General features: G+C 40.0%; 1 protein-coding gene across 1 annotated transcript in view; it reads left to right on the top strand.

Moving 5' to 3' along the window:
• LOC136877570 (AT-rich interactive domain-containing protein 5B) overlaps positions 1–19,754 on the top strand; it is a 369,783-nt gene that overhangs the window by 47,078 nt on the left and 302,951 nt on the right. The window contains exon 3 of the mRNA XM_067151759.2: positions 4,133–4,366. Within this exon, the coding sequence (XP_067007860.2) occupies positions 4,133–4,366 (234 nt within the window). The remainder of the gene's footprint in view (positions 1–4,132; positions 4,367–19,754) is intronic.

Below are 19,754 nucleotides of genomic sequence, written 5' to 3'. Positions count from 1 at the left end.
CAGGGCTGCAGTATAATTTGAGTGTAATGGACCCTTTTACAGTAAATAAGCAATTTCTAGATGATGAAATCTTACATGCAATTCTTTCAAAAACCAACAGATATGCAAGACAAAACGCTGCCTCTAGAAGAATAAAAAGACGCGCTTTAATGCCTAAATGGAAGGACTGCACGAAAGAAGCTGAAGAAGCTGCTTGCAGTTCTTATGATCATGAACATTTGTCCTCTTCCTCCCCAAAAAATGTACCGGTATTGGTCTAACAATCCTATGTATGGAAATGAAGTTATAACGAAAACTACGATCAGGGACCGATTTACCAGACTTTGATTTGCAACTGCTTTCTTTTGTTAAAAATATTATTTTTTGTCAAACCTGTGTATTCTTACTCTATGAAAATCAATTTGCATTGGAATTTAATAAATCAACCTTATTATATAACTGCGCAATTTTGTAATATTTCTTTATTGCTATTAATTCGGGGCGTCGAGCTAAGAAGATATTTTGCCCCTACTTTGCACCATATGTTGTGATTCTGCGTGTATTTTGGAAATGGCGGAAGTGTAAAGTGTTGAATGTGTTGAAAGGAACATTAAGGACGACGCAAACACCCAGTCCCCAGGACTGGGATATTAATCATTTACAATAAAAAAAACCTGACCCGGCCGGGAATCGAACCCGGGGCCGCCGGGTGACAGGCGGACGCGTTGCCCCCTACACCGCGGGGCCGGATATTTTGTAATCTTAAAACATGTTTAAATACATATAATACTATGTTTTTATAATTAAAGGGGGTTATTGAGTGACAGTTCTTTACAAACTTTTTGTGCACCAATTTTTGGTATATCATGTACCACCGTTGGTACACAATGTATACAATCCTTAAAACGCTGAAGCATTACTCTATTCCTTTGCACAAAACGCCGATTGCAATATAAAAGCAAAATGTATCTCGAACCACATTGTGCGGGGTTTTATAAAAGGACAGCGTTCGCCACCGGTGGCGCACGACGGAATTTTGGGAAGTTAGTGGTTGTTCACCGTCGGGCTGAACGTGTTAAGACAATCCTGACAAAAACCATCGCCAGTTAACACGATTAAACAATATTTCCATGTTAGGAATGCTTGGCGTTGATATGGACTAGCAAGAAAAGTCTAAATGCATGAATTATATTATCATAGTCGGTAGCGGTAAAACTATGTAAGGCTTAAATGATCGGAAATTATATTCTGTATAACTTTTATAACTTAATACAGGTATTTAAAACATTTTTAAAAATAAAAAAATAAATCACAGGGCGAGTAGGCCGTGCGGTTAGGGACGCGCAGCTCTGAGCTTGTATCCGGGAGATAGTAGGTTCGGACCCCACTGTCGGCAGCCCTGAAGATGGTTTTCCGTGGTTTCCCATTTTCACACCAGGCAAATTCTGGGCCTGTAGCTTAAGACCACGGCCTCTTCCTTCCTACTCCTAGGCTTTTCCTGTCTCATCGTCGCCATAAGGCCTATCTGTGTCGGTGCGACCTAAATCCAATAGCAAAATCATAATAATAATAATAATAATAATAATAATAATAATAATAATAATAATCATCATCATCATCATCATCTTTGAAGAAATTTGGGAAACAGGAAAGATCCCAGAGGATTGGAAAAGTGGCTCTAATACACCCATTACACAAGAAGGGTAACAAGCAAGATGTCAACACCTACAGAGGTATCTCTGTCTTGCCAGTTGTTTACAAGATATTCTCAACAACACTACTAAACAGAGTAAAATCGACACTGGACAGTCAATTGGGTGAATATCAAGGTGGATTTAGAGAGGGAAGATCTTGCTCCGAACAGATTTACAACCTGAAATCTATAATTCGACACAGATTAATAAATTCCAAATACATAGTTGTAACATTTATTGACTTTAAAAAAGCTTTTGACCCTGTTGTCAGGGAAACCCTAGAGAAAGTAATCCCTGAATTTGGAGTTAAAACTAAATTGGCAAACCTAATTCGTGAAATTCTTACAGGCACTATCTCGAAAGTAAAATTTATGAGTGAAATATCTCGACCTTTCAAAATAAATACAGGTGTCAGGCAGGGCGATGGTTTATCTCCACTCCTTTTTAATTGTCATAGAAAAAATTGTAAGAATTTGGAATGAAAAACTGAAAGAATCCAAAATATTGCCACTCGTACTGGGGAAAAAGAACAATGGTGTTGCAATACATTGCGTAGCATTTGCTTTTCCATACTTTCAGAAAGCCTTACAGATGCAGCAATGCAAGTCAATATCCTTGAAAAGACAGTCAACATGACAGGCTTGAGAATCTCTGCCGAGAAAACAAAATATTTGATGAATATAATAAGTGCCCCGAAGTTTTTAGTAACGGATATTGGTCAAATAGGAAAGGTAAAGAAATTCAAATATTTGGGAGAGACAATTCAAGAAAATGGTTTAGAAAAATCTGCTGTAGAGGAGAAGATACAAATGATGAAAAGAGCTTACGGTATAACTAAGAATACGTACAACAAAAAAGTGCTTATCAACAAAACTTAAAATAAAGCACTACAACACAGTAGTGAAACCAGAATGCCTGTATGCCAGCGAATGTCTAGCACTGAACTACAAGCTTGATAAATTAGAAATATTAGAAAGAAGAATTAGAGGAAAATATTAGGTCCTCTACGAATTGCACAGTTTTGGAAATTAAGAAGTAACAATGAAATTTACCAGAACATATAAAACATATGAGAAACAAAAAAAGGAGATTGCTATTTCTTGGACACATTTATAGAATGGATGACAATACACTAACTAAACGAATCTTCAAGTACCTTTGGGAAAAGAAATCAACTACCACCTGGATTCAAGAAGTCAAGAAAGACCTGGAAAGGAACAACATACGAGAAGAAGAATTATTGGAAAGAAAGATTTTTAGGAAGAAAGTCTTACAAATAGAAGGATTCCAAGGCAGGAAGGAAAAGAAAACAGGCACAAAGTGGACTGAAGACAGGAAAAAGAATCACAGTGAAACAATGAAAGAATACTGGAAGAAAAGGAAAGAACAACTAAGGAGGAAGAATTGAAATTGTAACGTGGTCCCTAGAAGGCCGGAACGCAATAATAATAATAATAATAATAATAATAATAATAATAATAATAATAATAATAGCCACGAAGGGACTTTCAGATTTAGAAAAGAAAGGAGGTTTCTTACAAGGATTCTTGGACACAGAAAATCATTGGACTAGTTTACGTTTCGCATGAGACCAAACCAAGACTATGCCAATAATTTGAAAACATCACCACCACAATGAAAAAGAAGAGATATCAGAGAGACTCGCCAACAGGATCCTCACCTTCCAGAAGAACAGGAAGACACGAGTCCCATGGTAAAAGAAGTCCACCGAGATTTAGAAAAGTGTGGGATCACGGCAGAAGATATAACAAACAGAAAAATCTCAGGCAGAGAGTTGCGAAGGTGAAGGGCCTAGATGATGAGAAAAAAAGGAACAATAGAGTACTCTCGGCAGAAGAACGAGCACGCGCAAGCCAACGGAGGAAGGAGAAAGAACTTGAGAAAGCAATGGAAGTTGCGTAATCGCAGCCCATAGATGGCTGAAACGAAAATAATAATTAGGCACCTTCCCTTGAACTACTATTTTATCCAGCGCGAATAAAAACTCTGTATAGCCTAGATTGTAGTGCCTCATTCCCCGACTTTACTTACCGATTTTCATTAAATTCTCTTTGGCCATTTTTTTTTTGTGCTGCCCGTACAGACAGACAGACAGACAGACAGACAGACAGACAGACAGACAGACAGACAGACAGACAGACAGACAGACAGACAGACAGATATTGCGGAAAATTAAAAAAAAAAGTGCGTTTCCTTGTTACTGTGGACTCGTCCGATATAGAAATACCATTCTTTTGACATTTTCAGCAATGTACAGACAAAACTCTTCTTTTGTGTATATCGATTATCTTATTTTTAAAAACTTTTGTTAGTATTTTATGTGGTATTAATTTTATATTATGTTCGTATAGCTTATCCATATGTAACTCCTTGAATAAGTTGAATGGAACAGAGTGTGCCTTCTGTAGTAATATTAATTCGATTGACTGATGTCACAGATACGCCGGACCCCGAAAAGTCGGCCGTGGTCGTCCTCAGTTTCCCCCGCTACTGCCGATACCGGGGCATCATGAAGCGCCTCGAGGGAGTCACCAATAAGTGGTTGCACAATGCCCTAGTGATGGCTCTGGGAGGATTCGCTGTGCCCGGCCGGAACACACGCATCCTCTTCTGCAAGGAGACGTTCGACTACCCCGACTTAGAGGGTCATGAGCAGTTGTGTAATCATCTCGGTGAGTATATTCCTTATTGTAAATACTGTCTAGGATTAAACACGTTTTGGAATAATTGTACTTCGGCGAGGGCTGCCATTGATCAGGATAGCTGGTCAGTCTATGAAACTTTATTCATTCTGTTGTAAGCCACTTCAGCTTTAAGATCTTGGAGACGGGAGACCCGTGAAGAAGTACACTGCGAGTCCTATAGTGGATCTTTCAGAAGAGCTGATGCTGTCGCAGTTATCTGATACACGAGACAGTAGCGGCGATTAGGGGGGCGGGGGTTAGTTGCCCCACTTCCAACTTTGTGGAGAAAACATCACATTTTTATTCCATCTTAGCCGGCTGTAACTAGGAATTATGAAACAAACCAATTTGTACAAGTCCTATTGTCTTATCAGCTAATTCTTTCCTTTACTTTCTTTAATTATTAACAAAATTATTAGCGGAAATACGCACAAAATAGTGTTTGTTGCGGCTAACCTATTTGTATAGCGCCACAGCAAGTAGTGGAGACTTTGCAGGAAGGGTAGCAGGAGTATATACGGAGGTCGAGTCATAAGTCATGGCAACGATTTTTTTTCTCGCGAACAGGAGACAACACGGAAAGATATGCGTTTGGAAACGTACGGTATGTAGAGCTACCTGCGTATGATGCCACTAGATGGTGTATGTAAACAACAGTGTGGGTCTAAGCATGCCCCCAACTTCAGTGTGTGAGTGAGTGCGTTACAAAATGGAAGTCAACAAGCAGGAGCAACGATCGTAACTTACACTAAAATAGCAGTTCTCCGCGACAGAAATGCACGCCAATGCCATGCAGAGCTGCGGGAGGCATTAGGTGTGCATGCCATGCCCTATAGAACAGTGGCAAGATGGGTGGAGTCGTTCAAACGGGGTAGAATATCAACTGCCGATTTGCCTCGCCCAGACCGTCCAGTGTCCATGGGGATGAGAGGTTCGTCCACACCCGCCTTATTCGCATGATCTAAACCCATGTGATTATGATCTAATCCCCAAAGTCAAGAAGCCATTACGTGGACAACGGTTTGCTAACAAAGAGGACATCGTAACAGCATTTCGGAGAGACGTGTCACACGTTAGCGATACACATGCAGCGAATGGTATTCAGCGCCCGCCCCACCGCTGGCAACGCACAGTGGAAACCTTGGGTGATTATTTCGAAGGTCTCTAACCAGTGAAGACCTGTCATTTGCACGTAGTCTTGTGTATTTGCTGTCTATACCATAATAAAACAATGTTTACTAATGGCCTGTGTTCTCTCACTTTCCTACGTGAATCTCCTGAAGTCAGAATTTGTCTACAGGCACTATGCATAAGTACATGCCCTATATTTGCAAATGCATTTCTTAGATTTTCCGTGTTGTCTCCTGTTCCCATGAAAAAAAAATAGTTGCCATGACTTATGTCTCGACAATCGTATATTTTTTCTTTTTTTGCTAAGTTCATGGACATTTGAGGTACGATTCACCCGTTTGCCGCGCGCATTCGTCAGTCTGGCAGTCTCACTACTCGTAGTGTGTTACTTTGTTGGTGGGTAGTCAAATACTAAATGATTTTTAATGTTATAATCACGCCGTAATTCTATTTCATTGTAATAAATATGTAATATAGTCTTTTAGTGAAAGTTTTATTGTATACTTAGTATTGAATCAAAATATCAAAAGACTTATTACCGCACTCATGTTAAACTGTCAACGTTTACCTCTCTGACGAAATTCGTACAATGACCATCAAAAATCTTACCATTTGTTAGCTTTGTTTCCTGTTTAAATGTATACACCCCTCCCCCGCCCGCTGTATCCTACAAACCCGGGTACTTTTTGTTGTCTGTGCACTTTTTCCCCCCGCCCCAAACTTCTAATTCCCAATCCCCGCTGTTGCATGAGGAAAGCAATTGTACCCACCAGTACGTTTTGAAAAAATCAAAATCAGGTTATTGAAGTCGGTGGTGGTGGTGGTGGTGGTGGTGGGGGTGATTATTGTTTTAAGAGGAAGTACAACTATGCAACCATCCTCTATATAACACTAATCTGAGGGAAAAAGTTGAAGGGATCCTAAACCTCGAAAAATGAAGATAGTGGCCAAAGGAAGACAAGGGCCACGAAGGGCGTGAAAATGAAAGACTCCCTTGGCCTCTGGAACCTAATACCGTCGGGGTCGGAAAAGAATAAGAGTTGACCAAGAGAGGTCGGATATGATAGCTGAAAGTGGGGAGCCTGGCACAAGTAAGTGGAAGCAATGCCAGATTCAGCTAAGAGCCCTGTGGTCGCCAACCCACGTTCCAAAGTTCAGAGCCCATGGGCCCCTTTGTCGCCTCGTACGACAGGCAGTGGATACCGTGGGTGTTATTCTCTCGCCCCCACCCACTGGGGAAATAATTGAAGTCAACAACCGGGCGAGTTGGCCGTGCGGTTAAGAGCGCGCAGCTGTGAGCTCGCATGCGGGAGATATTGGGTTCGAACCCCAATGTCGGCAGTCCTGAAGATGGCTTTCCGTGGTTTCCCATTTTCACACCAGGTAAATTCTGGGGCTGTACCTCAATTAAGGCCACGGCCGCTTTCTTCCCATTCCCAGGCCTTTCCTGTCGTATCGTCGCCATACGAATCTATCTGTGTCGGTGCGACGTAAAGCAACAAGCAAAAAAGAAAAGAAAATGAAGTCAACAAAAAGAAAAATATCTATCTGCGAACCTTGTCTGCTGTACCTATCAGACTACTTTGGTATACCATTACACAAAATGGAGTGGACCAGGACTCTATTCGGAAGGAGAGGAACAGTACCTAAGCTGACGTGAGACTGCTTGAAATGTTTGGGATATCTTTAATTGATATTATTGATGTTATAAATATTATTAAGGACTAATTAGTGATACTTCAACCATCACCTGTAATAATAATAATAATAATAATAATAATAATAATAATAATAATAATAATAATAATAATAATGTTATTTGTTTTACGTCCCACTAACTACTTTTAAGGTCTTCGGAGACGCTGAGGTGCCGGAATTTAGTCCCGCAGGAGTTGTTTTACGTGCCAGTAAATCTACCGACACGGGGCTGTCGTATTTGAGCACCTTCAAATACCACCGGACTGAGCCAGGATTGAACCTGCCAAGTTGGGGTTAGAAGGCCAGCGCCTTAACCGTCTGAGCCACTCAGCCCGGCACCATCACCTGTATTTTACTGGTTGGTAAAAGTGCCATCTGTTGTTCTAGATTTTTTAAGTACACAGTTATGTTTTTTCAGGACCCCTGAGGTCGCTTACAATTTTGGAAGCTGATATCTCTTGAGAAAATATAATGATTTAATACTTCCTGTGTTCGTAGATTCACGCCCACAGTATTTGGAGAGAGGTAAGGTAAGGGTGTATTCTGCCCGAAGGCAGGTCCGAACCTCCGCAGAGGTGTGTCTGAGCCGGAGTTTATGTACTGTAGGGTGGCCAGTTCCTTTCCGCTCCTCCATTCCCTTACCCCGCAACAACAGCGCGTGGGAGCCCATCCATATCTTGACAACGTCCAATGTTGCTTATCTTCCAAATATGCCAACGACCGTAGCCATGTTGAAACACCGGATCCCGTGAGAAATCCAAATTTTCAAGGTTGTTAAAATCTCATAACCTCTCATTTCGCGTAGAGATTTTCCACAATCTTGCTTCGCGTCGCCAGAATTTGTCTACCGATCTTCAGGAAACTTTTTTTAACGATCAACTTCTTTGGGACCACAGAGGTCATACTGTTCTTTCAACAATAACTTAAATGGTGCTTGGAGCCTACGAAAAACTACACAGGTTCCTTACGAAAGGGCTGCGTTTAATGTGATCCTATTTTATACCATTGCTTACCCTAAGCATAATTCTACTACATGCCACTGCTCATGTAGCATAATACTTTGGACTACTCTGTTGTAGTTCTGTACTGTATAATACCATAAAATATTTGTCCTCGTGGCCTAGCATCGATGTAGGATCATTCTGAATAATGCTGTTCTCGCTTCCTTGAGGTGCTGTTTTATATTGCTGGGTACAGGTTTTTCTACTGTAGTAAATCGTGATATCGAAGTCTCTCATTATTTTATTTTCTACTGTAGTAAGTAGTGATATTGAAGACTCTCATTATTGCTCTGAAGTCTAGGTATCAGAATATTTTAGTCTGTTCCCTTAAGTTCACGTCGTCGTCATCATCATCATCATCATTCGTCATGAACTCTGCGTCCCTGTGTAAGCCTTGGTATCCCTCAGGACTTCCCTCCAGGCTTCCCCGGTTTTAGCAACTGTCAACTAGTTCTTTTATCGTTTGCCAGCTTGCCATTGGTTAGTTAGTCCAGTTTCCTATAGGTTTCTCAGCGGCAGATTTTTAACGGGGTGAGATTGCGAACCCCACGCCCAGTTCCTAACCTGGAGGACCAGGTACTCTGCTGTCAGGGTTACCATACCTTCACTGAATATCACATTTTAGGGAGCCATCTATTCTCCCTCACCCTGCCTGTTGTAGGTTGACGGCTGAATAGTCAACTGAAGCGTTTCTTGAATTTTAACCATTGCACCTCGGCATTAGTTGCACCCGTCAATACTCATAAAGCCGCTATTTCAGACCAGCACTACGGGGTATGACGTCCCTCCAGGGGCGAAGTTCTTAGTCTTAGAAAATGTGGTTACTAATAAGTACACCATTCGGATATTTATGTTCATTGACACAGACATTGTTAACCTGGAACTCTTGTTATTTTCAACATTCAAATACTTTACTATAAGGTTTTAAACTACACGTGAAGATTGACCCTATCGTTAAGTGTTGTTCCGTTGCATAATGATATTTCATATGCGCGTTTCATTATTCGTTTCGCCTCATGTCTGAGGCGTCGTGACTATCATAATTCAGCCATCTACTGTAGCTGTTGAACCATACTTCGACACTCTTCTCTATCCAAAGCCTGCACTCTGGATACTGTTCGAAAACTGCACAACCGAGCTCGATAGCTGCAGTCGCTTAAGTGCGGCCAGTATCCAGTATTCGGGATATAGTGGGTTCGAGCCCCACTGTCGGCAGCCCTGAAGATAGTTTTCCGTGGTTTCCCATTTTCACACCAGGCAAATGCTGGGGCTGTACCTTAATTAAAGCCACGGCTGCTTCCTTCCCACTCCTATCCCTTTCCTGTCCCATCGTCGCCATAAGACCTATCTGTGTCGGTGCGACGTAAAGCAACTAGCCCCTCCCCCCCCCAAAAAAAAAAAAACTGTGCAGGGCCATTCACCTTGTCGATGCGTGCTGGTACTCGACCTCGTGGTCTGCTTCCTTGGACTTTGCCCTCGACAATCAACTTTTGAAAACTGCCCTATAAGTGCATAGTCAATCACAAATTTCTGCAGACGGTTCTTCATTCGGGTACAGCGTATTACGGTGTAGAACGATGTGACGAACATACATGGACTTGGGAGATAAATAGATTATAATCTCACCGTCGATGATTCCGTAGTTCACGGAAAATTCTGAAAAGCTATATTTTCAAGGCTACAGCTGCTTCTTTCATTATTCTAGTTCCAAGTACAGTAAAACCTTAGTTATCCGCCGCCATGTTAACCACATCAGTTTCTGTTCACTGTCTCCTTGTTATAAACACGTTACTCCCCTCCTACATCCAGCGATGTGGCTGGTGCATCGCAGTCTCCGCTTTCAGCAAATTCAGCTGTTGTTTACGACTAGCGGGCGAGTGTTTTTTTCGTGATATAGCCTATGTTTTAATATCACGTTAGTGTTTGTTTGTTTGTTTGTTTGTTTTTTGCTAGTGGTTTAACGTCGCACTATCACATAGAAGGTTTTTGGCGATGCAAGGAAGGGAAAGGGCTAGGATTGGAAAGAAAGTGGCCGTGGGTTAAGGTACAGCTCCAGCATTTGCCTAGTGTGAAAATGGGAAACCACGGAAAGACATCTTCAGGGCTGCCGACGGTGGGATTTGAACCCATCATCTCCCGAATGCAAGCTGACAACTACTCGGTCTTAACCGTGCGTTCACTGTGCTATGCCCAGCTAGACATGAGCGGCTAAAGTGTCTGAGAAACGTAAACGAGTAGTATTGGGAATATCTCATAAACTGGAATTACCAAACGCGTAAAGAAAGGTTAAAGTGCTAAAAGTATTGCGGCAATTTGATATCAGGCGAACGGCAGCTAGGCGTGATGCGTACAGAATTGAAAACCTCATTCCAAAAATGTAAACCACCGACGGTAATGTGAAAGCTCACAAAACAATAAAACTGGCGAAACACGATGAGTTGGACATTGCAATTTGTCACTGGTTCGAACCCTTTTGCGTCTGTAGGCATTGAGAACAATATGCAGTACTGTAAATATTTTTTCACTTTAAAAAATTCTATAGTAATAATGTTATTTGCTTAACGTCTAACAACTTTAACGGTTTTCTGAGACGCCAAGGTGCCGGAAAATTATCCCGTAGAAGTTCTTTTACGTGTCGAGAAATTACCGACACGATGCTCACATATTTGAGCACCTGCCAAGTTTGGGTCAGAAAGACACGCTTCAACTGTCTGAGCCGACAATAGTATGTAGGAAATGCAATGAAGCAGAGGAATCAGCTGAACACATACTTTCCGAATGAGGCGCTGGGTAGAATCAGACGCTCCACTTTAAAGACTACCAGGTGAAGAGAGAGAAAAAATCCAAGAAGTCCCAATAAGAACAACCTGCAGTTTTGTGAAGGGAGCAGGTATATCTAGGTGGGAATGAAGGAAAAACATGGTAGCAAAAGATCTTAGAGGTCGACGCTAATTAGGAACTAATATTTAGCGGCCCCATAAGGAAGAAGAAGAAGAAGAAGAAGAAGAAGAAGAAGAAGAAGAAGAAGAAGAAGAACTGTCTGAGTCACTCAGTCCGGCATTAAAATTTAAAAAGTCTATTAGACTGTTAGTCTATTCTCATAACCGTCGCAGCCTCGTTCCCTGACAAATACTACAGTTTCTTCTGTTGTTGCAAATGCACACAACAGAACAGACGTCACGCTGAGGCAAAATCTCACACGTGAAACGTTTACCTTACTGGTATCTACTAATTACAAGCCTTTCACAAAGCAAGAATAATTCTGGCACGCGGATTAGATTTTGTAATTCTATTATTCTCCTAGAACAACAATATGTACAGAGCTCACCGGTTTAATTATTTGACTTTCCACCGCCGCATATTAAATATCGAATATGTATTCAGATAAAAATATCCGTGCTTTCTAGTGACACAGGCTGGAACTGAGATGTATGACTTACCCAGCCTATGTTATAATATTTATCGACAGCGACTGGAGTTGGTTGCGTAGGCCGGGCACAAACAGCCCCCATGCAATTACGTGAACTAAGTTGCCATGGCGACATTAATCTCTCTCTCTTTGCTGACGAGATACACTCCAAAGGATGCTTCACCGTGTCTAAACAACCCTACATGAAACTGCTCTAGACAATGAGGACGAGGGATTTACATATGCGCGCTCTCTCTCACACACACAAACTCATAATTCTCGGTTTAGGATGTTAGGATAATGTAGGATAAGAGTCCAATCGCTACTTCATCTTACTTCGTGTGATAATCTACTGTTGTATTTTTAAAAGCATATTTCGGTGTTTTATAATTTTTGAACGCATAATTTTGCTTCTTCGATTTGCTGCTATTGCTTCATTTGAGGGTAGAAATGTTGTGGTCATATGTGGGTGAGTTGACTATGTTTCTGATTATTGCTTGAAAATCTGTAGTACTGTGATCTCTTTATTCTTTTGTTGTTGTTAATTTGGCCTAGGATTGAGAAGACTGAGCTCGATAGCTGCAGTCGCTTAAGTGCGGCCAGTATCCAGTATTCGGGAGATAGTACGTTCGAACCCCACTGTCGGCAGCCCTGAAAATGGTTTTCCGTGGTTTCCCATTTTCACACCAGGCAAATGCTGGGGCTGTACCTTAATTAAGGCCACGGCCGCTTCCTTCCCACTCCTAGCCCTTTCCTGTCACATCGTCGCCGTAAGACCTATCTGTGTCGGTGCGACGTAAAAAAAAAAAAACTAGGATTGAGAAGGTGACTCAACACTTCGGCGTCATGCAACGTGATTACAATAGCAGTGTTCGTGTTGCTCGTCCAAAGACTTTCATGTTTTTACACAGTATAGTTCACATATTCATTCATTCATTCATTCATTCATTCATTCATAAATAATGAATAAGAGAACCTCTTTTTCATCATTTACAGTTCTGTTTTCGTTAGTACAGAAAATAGTAAGCTACCGCTGATTAGGAAAATATAGATGATCCAGACTTTCTATCGATATCTTGTTTTAATTCTGGGACTTTTTTGAGATACATTAATGTCTTAAGTAGATAGACCATTCTCTTTATGATACGCTGTTTTGCAAAACGAAAATTGCAGCGAGCTTGTCGGAGGAAATGGATGACATACTGTAACCGTACAACAAGGTTACAGATTCCATTCAGTATTTATTATTATTATTATTATTATTATTATTATTATTATCATCATTATTATTATTATTATTATTATTATTATTATTTTTATTAACCCTATTCATTAGATTTTATATATTCTGTTTCTCATCACTTAGACTGTAATAATTAGGTATCACGTATATTATTTTATTTCATCATAGGTTAAGTGAATATGTTTGTAATTATTCTGTATTGTAGTAAGTGAGATTTGTTGGTTTCATATTGTCATGCTGTGGCTTGTCACTTTGGCTAGATGAGCTGGGATAGTATTTTGCAATCGAGGCTATGTTTAACTGTGCAAGGAGATTTCCCGGTGACGCATTCAGCATAGTCATTCCCGAACCGCTTGGGTACGCTTAGACGACACATGACTGATGACATCAGTGCGTGGACACGTGATTGCGACCAAGTGTCAGTATTCGCCAGCTACTGTATGTGGAAGTGGAAGGGATGAAGAGTGAGTGGGGAGATGAGTCGTCATCGCGAGGTTATATAAGTCAAGGCAACGATAGGGAGAGGTATTCAGATCATATCTGCTCAGTTCATAGTATCATAAGCAGTTGATATCGTGCAGATCATATGTAACAGTCAGATGTATCAAATGGAAGAAGTGGTCTTAGTGTGATGGTAAGAGCTAAGAGTTGTGGTTGAAGAAGTAATAATCGAGGAGGTCTACAAGTGGTGGTTGTATCCGAGCAGAGACGGGTACTATGCTGATAAAGAAACATCATCTTCTTGTGAGGATGGACTTCACAAGATGTTTCAATAATATTTTCCAATTATTTAAAATATATTGAGTGGACGTAATTACATTGGAGCTCCCTACACGCGTACATGGTATGTAGGTAAACTCCTTGTTATATAAGAAGATTACAACAGACGGCTCCCGACTTCAGCTCACAGGTTTTCCCAAGAATTTCAAGTTCAACAGCGGTGTATGCAGACAACAGGTAATTAAAGCATCAGACATGTTATGCATTCATAACATGAAGAAGAGTGTAATCAGCGGCGATATCACATCTCACTTCAAGTTCATGCCAATAGCTTTTTTTGTTTAGATTAAATTTTTCCTTTTATTTAGTACCGCAAATCTCACGATATATTTCTTTTGTTAAATTAAAAGACGTCAATGATTGTTCATTGTGACGTAAATTTAGTCATAAACTCAGTTTTATTTTTAATTATAATAAGTGATTCCAGTTCCATGTACAATCCTCAATTGTGGAAATGCAACAGTAATTTAATATTGTCCTGATCCATATCCCTGTATATTGCCAAATATGTGAGTTTATCACCTCACGCCTTGAGATAATTGATATAAGAGGTATGCTCTACCGAATTTTGTTGTTTTTCTTAAAAAAGCAACTGGCGCTCAAACAAATGTTATGTATATTGTGTGAAGGAGATGTAAGTATAAGAGTAGTGGTCAGAGTAGCCACAACGTGTCGCCAGCAACGTGGGACTCGAAAGGTTCAGAAAAAGTGTTTCTGAATGGCAATATACATGGATCAGTTCTTGTAATGAGTACGCACATGTTAAATTCACCGAGTAATGTTAGGAAGGTCATTTTGTTGAAGTTTGTATTTAAGGGGTAATGTCAGAGGAATTGCAAGGGGAAATAGCTTTGAGATCGCGAAAAATTAGTAGGAAACCGAAGATGGACAAGGATAGCAATATGCAGTCAGGTGATGAGGCTGAGGTTATTGTGTCCAAGGAAATCCAAGGTGGTAACATAAATAGGAAGTTGGTGACTAAGGTGGGACCTGCTGAAAGTCAGAAAATAGTAGAAACTGAGGAAAACGCTGTCACGCAAGATCAAAGTAAAGGGGTGATTGACCTGGGTTTATTTAATTTGCTGATGTCCAAAATGACTGAGCAGAATAATATCATTAGTGAGAAAATTGAATCTCAGAATATTATTATGAGTGAGAAAATTGAAACGGTTATTAGTGAAAAAATTGAATCTCAGAATAATATTATGAGTGAGAAAATTGAAGCGGTCATTAGTGAGAAAATTGAATCTCAGAATAATATTATGAGTGAGAAAATTGAATCTCAGAATAATATCATTCGTGAGAAAATTGAAGCTCAGGGTATTAGTATTAATAAGAAGATCGATGATGTTAGTAATAAGATAGATCATAAGGTGTTAGAAATAAGTAAGCAAATTAATAATTTAGAAAGTAAGGTAAATAGGGAGTGTAGTGACATCAGAGCTGAGATGGAATTGGGTCGGAGCAATCTCCATACTGAAATAGAGCAAGTTAGTGAGACATGCATCAAACAAGGGCATAAGATTGATGAATTAGGTGCCAAGATCGAGTCGAATAAAGGAGAAATCAATGAGTTAGTAGAAGAAAGGTTTGAAAAGATAACCAATACAGTGGGGCAAGAAACTAGGAAATGTATTAGTAGGGTAGAACATGTGGAAAGAAAACTTGGAGAAGTAGGTGATCTAGAGAGTGAACAAAAATCATTATCACAGAAGGTGAGAGAATCGGAAGAAAAATTACAGGAGGAATTAAGAAAAATTCAAGAAAAGGCTGAGGAAACAGTGGAAAAAAAATTTCTGAGTTGCCAGAGAGTACTCCAGCAAGACGTGCGTGATAGTAAGAATGTACGTGAGATAATTGTAAATAATGGTTTAATCACTAGAGATCATGATTTACCTAAGTTTTCTGGGAAAGAATTTAACCCGATGGAATTTATGAGAGTAGTAGAGAAGAAATTTGCAGTTCAATTAAGAGACAATATTATTAGCTGGGAAACTGTATTGGAGATCTTATCTAATGCTTTCGTAGGAGAGACTAAGTCTTGGTTTCAAGTATATAAAAGCTCGATGTCTAGTCTAACTGAATTTAAGGAGAAATTCATGGCTAAATTTTGGAGTGAAGGTGTTCAGAGTAGAGAGAGAGAGAGAGTAATGTTTGGCAGGTATAATTCTAACGAGGGTGTTAGAATGACTGAATACTTTTTGGCTCATGTTTTGGTGTGGAGAAATTTAGAATGTATTGGACCTGAGGCTGATATAGTTAGACTTATGGCTAAGCACTATCCCGATAGAATAAGAGAAGCTGTTTGTATGCAAAAAGTGGAGACTATTAAGGAAATGGAGATTTTGTTGGAAAGTTTTGATGCTTTAAGTAGTAGCCTGAATAATAGTAGGACACCTAATACGAATGTAGAAGGAAGGGGTAACCAATCTAATAATCAGGACAGGACTATGAATAATCGTAACTACAGAAGAGAATATCAGGAGAGACCTAATAATAATTTCCACAGGGAGAGAAATTATCAAAATAGTTCGGAAAATTTCAGGGCTGGGAGGCGTGATTATGGTAATCAACCAGAAGCTGGGAGGCGGGAGAATACAGGCCATAATAATAATAATAATGACGCTAGAGGAAATAGGCAACAGGGGAGGCCGACTGAGGTGTGTAACCAACAAGTCGTAACTGAACCAAGTACTTTAAACGCGCAACGGACTGTATAAACAGGTCACTGAGACAGTCCGTAAATGGTAAGTTCACGTATAAGGTAGATAAGTATGTTAATGTCGACCAGCCTATAGTTGTAAGTGAACTTGATTGTGACCTAAGTAGCAATAATTCAAATATCTTAAGTGACGACTTAATCGTAGACAATAAATTTTATAAGTGTAATTTAAATTTAGATATAAGGCAAGATTTGTTAAGTGATCTTATATTATGTAATGAGGATAATTTAAGTAGTGTTACTGTTACACCGACGATTGAACTGCTGATATGGGGCAGAAAAGTTAAGATTTTGTTGGACTCTGGTAGTGAGAAGTCATGTGTAAATTCCAAGCTGTATGAGGAAGTTTTGAGAGAGAAGTATGAGGTAGCGGAAATTCCAGTGAGGAATACGTTCATCGTAACAGCTGTTGGAAACAAGTCTCAAAGAGTGAATAAACAAATAGCTGTCCCCATTAGCATAAGTGGAGAATGTATTTTCCAACCATGCTTAGTAGTGCCTAATTTAGTTTATGCCGTTATTTTAGGTACCGACTGGTTAACGTGTCACAAGGCTAAATTAAATTTTGATCTGTGTAATGTCAATCTTATTTGGGGAAAGAGTAGCAGGGAAGTCAGTTTACCATATGATGTTTTGTCAGAAATTAGTGCGAATAAAGTGTGTTCTAGTACGGAAGGATCTTGTGAAATTCCTAATATGAGGAAAAATATTGATGTCTGCCATGTGTCTATACAGAGAGATTCTAGAGATGAATTGTATGAGACAGTGGAGAAATGTAATTTAGCGGAAAGTCAGAAGGACGAATTGTGTGAATTATTGATATCACATAGTGATGTTTTTAGCGATCGGCCTGGTAGAACACATCTTAACGAACACAAATTTAATGTTATTGATAACTCAACTTTTGTAGGACCGAAATATCCCATTCCGTTAAAATACGCTAGCGCTGTTGAAGAGCAGATTGACATTATGCTAGATTATAATATAATTGAACCATCATGTAGTCCTAATTTAAATCCACTTGTTATTATACCTAAGAAGGATAACACGGTAAGACTGTGCATTGATGGCAGATTAATGAATATGAGGATAGAAGCCGATCAGCAAAGGGCGGAGACGGTAGAGGAACTTATTCAACGTTTTGAAGGTAGAAAATGGTTTTCTACTTTTGATTTGTCGTCATCTTTCTGGCAGATTCCACTTAGAGAAAGTGACCGTCCACTTACGGCCTTTGCATACAAGAATTGCTTGTATCAGTTCGCCAGGGTGCCCTTCGGGACCCGTACTTCTTCTGCAGCATTAGTTAGAGCCATGAATAAAGTATTAGGGAGAGATACGGATAGTTTTGTGACCATGTACATCGACGACATTGTTATAGCATCCCACACGTTTGACGAACACATGAAACACTTACAGATTGTTCTACAGAAAATCAGGGAAGGGGGATTTACATTAAAACTGAGTAAATCGACATTGTGTTCACAACAGATCACATTTTTGGGACACACTGTATCTGAACAGGGGGTAAAACCGGAACAGACGAGATTAGACAAGATAAACAACACTCCTACTCCACGTAATGTTAAGCAATTGAAATCTTTTCTGGGAATGTGTAATTACTTTCGACGTTTTGTGGGTAAATATTCTGCGCTGTTAGAGCCGTTTCGTGAGCTATTGAAAGGAGGTGCGAAGTGGAAGTGGAGGAAAGAACATGATGAGGCTTTCCAGAAGTTGAAGGATGGATTTAATGAAGCTGTTATGTTGAGATATCCTATGTCAGATCGTGAATTTATTCTCATGACTGATGGTTCAGAGAAGGGAGTTGCTGGATGTTTATGTCAGAGAGATGATAACGGCAATTTAGGCATAGTTTCCTTGGCAAGTCGTGGGCTCAGTATGGCAGAAAAGAGATATACGATCACTGAGATTGAATTTCTTGCAATCATGTATTCATTAAGTAAGTTTAGAATGTATGTTTTAGGTAATAAATTCGAGATATGGACTGACCATCAGGCCTTGGTATTCTTAAATACTTATAAACTAACTAGTAATCGTATGACTCGTTGGATTTTAGCCATAAGTGAATATGATTTTAAGATACGTCATATTAAAGGGAAAGATAATGTTATGGCTGACTTTCTCAGCAGGTATCTCCCTAAGGAGGAAAATACTGTCTCTTTAGAGGTGAAAGAAGGTATTTTGATTTGTGTTGGCTCGATGACTGATAATACGGCAGAAAGAGATAGACTTCGTTATCTGTTGTCCGAGCAGGAAAGAGAAGAAGAGTTGGCGGGACTGTTGACCTCGCTTAGAGATAAGGAACCAGGTACTGTTCTTGTGAACGGTAAATTTACGTATAAGTTATGTAATGGTTTTCTCACTCGGAAATGTTATTCTGGGAAGTTCAATGTATGTGTACCCAAAGCCCTGCAAGAGGATATGATTTGGTTTTATCATAAGGAGCTGGGTCATTTTGGAGCAAATAAGGTCTTATATGCTATTCAGGGTAACTTTGTGTGGAGGAATATGGGAAGGCACGTGAGGAAAATACTCGCTACGTGTGATCTCTGCCAACGCTCTAAGCACCCGACTAGACTTCTAGAGGGGCCCAGGCAGGCTGTTATTGTTGACAGACGCGGGAAGCTTATTAGTGTTGATCTGTTTGGACCGTTAGTTAAATCCAGATATGGTTACCAATTTGTTTTTGTCTTGATTGATGCCTTCAGCAAATATGTCAAGATGTACCCATTGAGGAAAGCTACAGGGAGGGGTTGTCTCAAACAGGTCGTGGACAGATATATTCCTGAGTTCGGATGTCCCCTCAGAATATTATCTGATCATGGCAGCCAGTTTATTTCGAAGATCTGGAATACCAAACTAAATGAACTGGGGATCAAAACTATATTTTCATCGGTACGTTGCCCGCAGAGCAATATGGTTGAAAGAACGATGCGTGAAATAGGACGTATATTTAGGGCATATGTGCATGACAAACACAACTCGTGGTTTTCACAGTTGGGTAATGTCGAACGTTGGTGTAACATCACGTTGCACGAGTCCACTGGATTTACGCCCTATGAAATTCATCACGGCAGGAAGCCTACTGATGAAATTGCGAGTATGTTAGGTTTGGACTTGGGAGAGGAGAAAACTAAGGATTTTTATATCCAGCTGGCTAGGGAGAATTTAAAGAAAGCAGGAGATAAACGTATTCGCCAGCAGAAAAAGACTACATTGGATGAATTTGAGCTTGGTGACAAGGTTTTACTCAGAGTGCCACTCCCGTCATCAGCAGAAGCTGGTCAATTTTCTAAGTTTTTCTTGTTATATCAGGGATACTTCACCGTAGTGAAACGGATTGGGAAATGTGCTTATTCATTAGAAGACAAGGA

The sequence above is a fragment of the Anabrus simplex genome, chromosome 1, assembly GCF_040414725.1.
Source record: "Anabrus simplex isolate iqAnaSimp1 chromosome 1, ASM4041472v1, whole genome shotgun sequence".
In the NCBI taxonomy this organism is placed as follows: domain Eukaryota; kingdom Metazoa; phylum Arthropoda; class Insecta; order Orthoptera; family Tettigoniidae; genus Anabrus; species Anabrus simplex.
Note: the sequence above shows the minus strand (reverse complement) of the source record. Positions and strands in the feature narration are given on the sequence as shown.